The sequence below is a fragment of the Prunus mume genome, linkage group LG4, assembly GCF_029339155.1.
Source record: "Prunus mume cultivar Tortuosa linkage group LG4, ASM2933915v1, whole genome shotgun sequence".
In the NCBI taxonomy this organism is placed as follows: domain Eukaryota; kingdom Viridiplantae; phylum Streptophyta; class Magnoliopsida; order Rosales; family Rosaceae; genus Prunus; species Prunus mume.
In genome coordinates this window covers 9,817,768-9,820,885 of record NC_142701.1, presented here as the reverse complement: position 1 = coordinate 9,820,885, position 3,118 = coordinate 9,817,768, and the positions used below count along the sequence as shown (strand labels likewise).

The 3,118-nt window shown below is 32.8% G+C and overlaps 1 protein-coding gene across 1 annotated transcript; it reads left to right on the top strand.

The window, feature by feature from the left end:
• Window positions 1-921: 921 nt before the first annotated feature.
• On the top strand, window positions 922-2,743 carry LOC148917865 (uncharacterized). The gene is made up of 2 exons (XM_089050734.1): window positions 922-1,139; window positions 1,226-2,743. The coding sequence occupies exon 2, from the start codon at window positions 1,862-1,864 to the stop codon at window positions 2,492-2,494; it is 633 nt and encodes a 210-aa protein (XP_088906860.1). The 5' UTR covers window positions 922-1,139; window positions 1,226-1,861; the 3' UTR covers window positions 2,495-2,743.
• The last annotated feature ends 375 nt before the right edge of the window (window positions 2,744-3,118 follow it).

Here is a 3,118-nt window from a genome sequence, read left to right as displayed (position 1 = left end):
AGTCATGGAGAAAGAAAAATAAAAAAGGAAGGGTAACGTAAGATTCTCACAGATAAATTATCTGCTCGGGTTTAGAATTTATGATAACATAATATTGTTATCTTTTTTGGTAGGATGATCAATATTGTTATCTTTTTTCTTCTGGTGAAAGGCAACATTGTTTCTTTGGCCTAGTTGAGAGAATAGCGATAGGATTTTACTGGCAGGAAGCGTAACTAGTACAAAAAAAACTGGGAGGGGATTTGGCCTGGTGAACGTTTAATTATTAAAAAAGAAAAGAAAAGAAGCAGTGGGGTATATTTCAAAATCATTTCTTACCATTCAATTTCTTCTGGTGAACGTTTCAGTATTCGTCATTATTTTCTACCCAAAACTGTATATATGCATTACTGTTCATTAACGTTTTTCATGTACACCCTAAATTAATGAAACAGATCCTACTGTGTGTTGGTGGCATGGGAGCGTTGTGGAGTTTCAGCTCTCCATCAATGGATTTGAAAGCATGATCTTATTATCTTTGTCCGCCAGCTGGAAATGGACTGGGACAGGGCATCAAAATTCTGGAAAAAGAAATGTCAAGTGTGACATGCCCGTCTGATGTGTGTCGACAAATGACATTGTACACTTGATCAATTAATGTGCAACGTAATTAACTACCTACCACACATGGGATATAACATAGGAGGAAGAGGCGGCCCACAGTATGTGCGGGTGCAATGACGACCATGCCCCAAATTTTAGGGCCTCCAAATGTTTTTAAAAGCTCAGCAAAATATTATATATATTTTTATTCCAAAAATATTATTATGATTTCCTAACTTTTGGGGGCCTCCAAATGTTTTTTAAAGCCCAGCCTAGCAATATATTATATTTTTTTATTCCAAAAATATTATTATTATTTCCTAACGGGCAGATATTTGTTCCTTCTTGATTCTTCCGTCTTCCGTCCAAAATACGCAATCTTCTGTACTCTTTGGCAAGTCGAAGGCGTGCTGTGTGCATCTCTGCTCTCTCCAGTCTCCACCACACCTCTCTCTCTCTCTCTCTCTCTCTCTCTCTCTCTCATATTAGAATTTAGAAATTATATTGCATTTGGAATTAGCCATCATATCATTGCAAGAAGAAACCTAAAAAATAAGGTGAATCTCTATCCCTAATTTTTCAATGCTTTTCATATATTGTTTTTGTAATTATTTTAACAGACTTTTTGTTTTGTGAACATCAGCTGAAGTGAAACAGTCAAAATCGATGAAAGCTACAAAAATCAGGTTCTATTGTCTTCTTTTTCTGTTATGATGTGTGTTATTTTGCTATATTAGAAAAATGTTTAAAAGAAAACACTCATCTGGATATAGAAAGCGCCAAGAAAAGAGAAGAGTTGAAGAATTAACTCAATCTCAGAGAGGTGCTCTTGATAAATTCATTATTAAAGAACCACAAGGTTTAGTTGAAAATCTTGAAAATGTAGGTCATGATGAACAGGCTAATGAAAATGTGGAAAACTTAGGTCATGCTCATGTTGAAAATGATAATGTAATCAATGAGGAGGAACAACCAAGTCAATCTATTCCTTTAGATATTTATGATCCTAGGACTTGGGATGGTCTAGATTCAAAATTAAGAGATGAATTATTGGCAAATGGTCCAAGAAGAGATCTATCAATTGAGAAGGGACCTAGTGATAAATTTTCTAGACATTTCTCCTCAACGTTTTACACTCGTTATTTATCAAATGGAGATAAGTATGATAGGGAATGGCTGGTGTATTCCAAGCATTTGGATAAGGTGTTTTGCTTTTGTTGCAAGTTTTTTAATAAGAGCCCAAAAATAAACTCATTAGCTAATAGAAAGAGGCATTTTGATGAGAATCCATAGAAAGAGGCATTTTGATGAGAATCTTAATGATGAGTCTACACAATCAAATCATGAATCAGCTGAAGAGAGTTTCAGAATTGATTACTTCTTATATATTGTAGATGAATCAATTGGTTCTTTGAAAAGAAGGTTTGAACAATACCAAACATTTGAGGATATATTTGGTTTCTTATTTACTTTAAATAAATTAAACTCATTCGATGCGAATAATTTAGAATCATGTTGTGATCATTTGGAAAAAAATTTAAAACATGGCATGTCTTCTGATCTTGATGGGAAAGATTTGTTTGAAGAGTTAAAAATCATACGAGAGATTCTACCAAAAGAGGCAAAAACATCCATTGAAATTTTGAGTTCTTTAACAAGACTAAACTGTTTTCCAAATGCAATTACTTCTTATAGAATATTATTAACTTTGCCTGTTACAGTTACATCTGCTGAGAGAAGTTTTTCAAAATTGAAGTTATTGAAATCTTACTTGCGGTCAACCATGTCACAAGAAAGATTAAATGGTTTAACTTTGATATTTGTTGAAAGTGATTTCTTGGAAGAACTTGATTGTACTTGTTTTATTAATGATTTTGCAGCTCAAAAGGCAAGGAGGACAATTTTTAGATGATTCTGTAGCTGGTTTGGTTGCTGGTTGATGATTGTACTTGCTTGGGTTCTTGAGTGTTGCTGGTTTTGTAGTATTTTGCTTCATTTTGCTGGGTGTAGTTTTTTTGTATGTAAAAGAAAATTGAATAGATGTTAGTATGTGAAAATAGAAGAAGGATGATCTTGATTCTATTTGTGGGTTCTAATGTAATTGATTCCACATAATGATTTCAGTTTAATTTATGATTTATGAATTTTAAAATTTGAAAAATTGTTATTTTACTTATACATAGAGGGCCTCATCAGCTTTCTTCGCACAGGGCCTCCATATCCAATGGACCGGCTTTGGGAGGATGTATATACGTTCATCATCAAAAAAGAAAAACATGCATATAAATATGTATGTTGTTTGTATATTTCATAGTGACGAATTCAGGAATTTTCATTCCAAAGGTCAACGTGTAAAAGGTTAAAACAATTTCTATACAAAATATGGAAATGATAATATTCTAATTCATAGTTAATAGATAAAACCATACAAAATACTCATGTTCCTTATTAAGGAGAATTGCATCAACTTAAAAAAATAGACACACACTGCAATAAACCATGAATATATCTAAGAATGTGATAATTTTTTGTGCAA

Excerpts from the sequence above, each read along its gene's own strand:
- LOC148917865 (XM_089050734.1), top strand. The coding sequence starts at position 1,862 with ATGAGAATCCATAGAAAGAGGCATTTTGATGAGAATCTTAATGATGAG.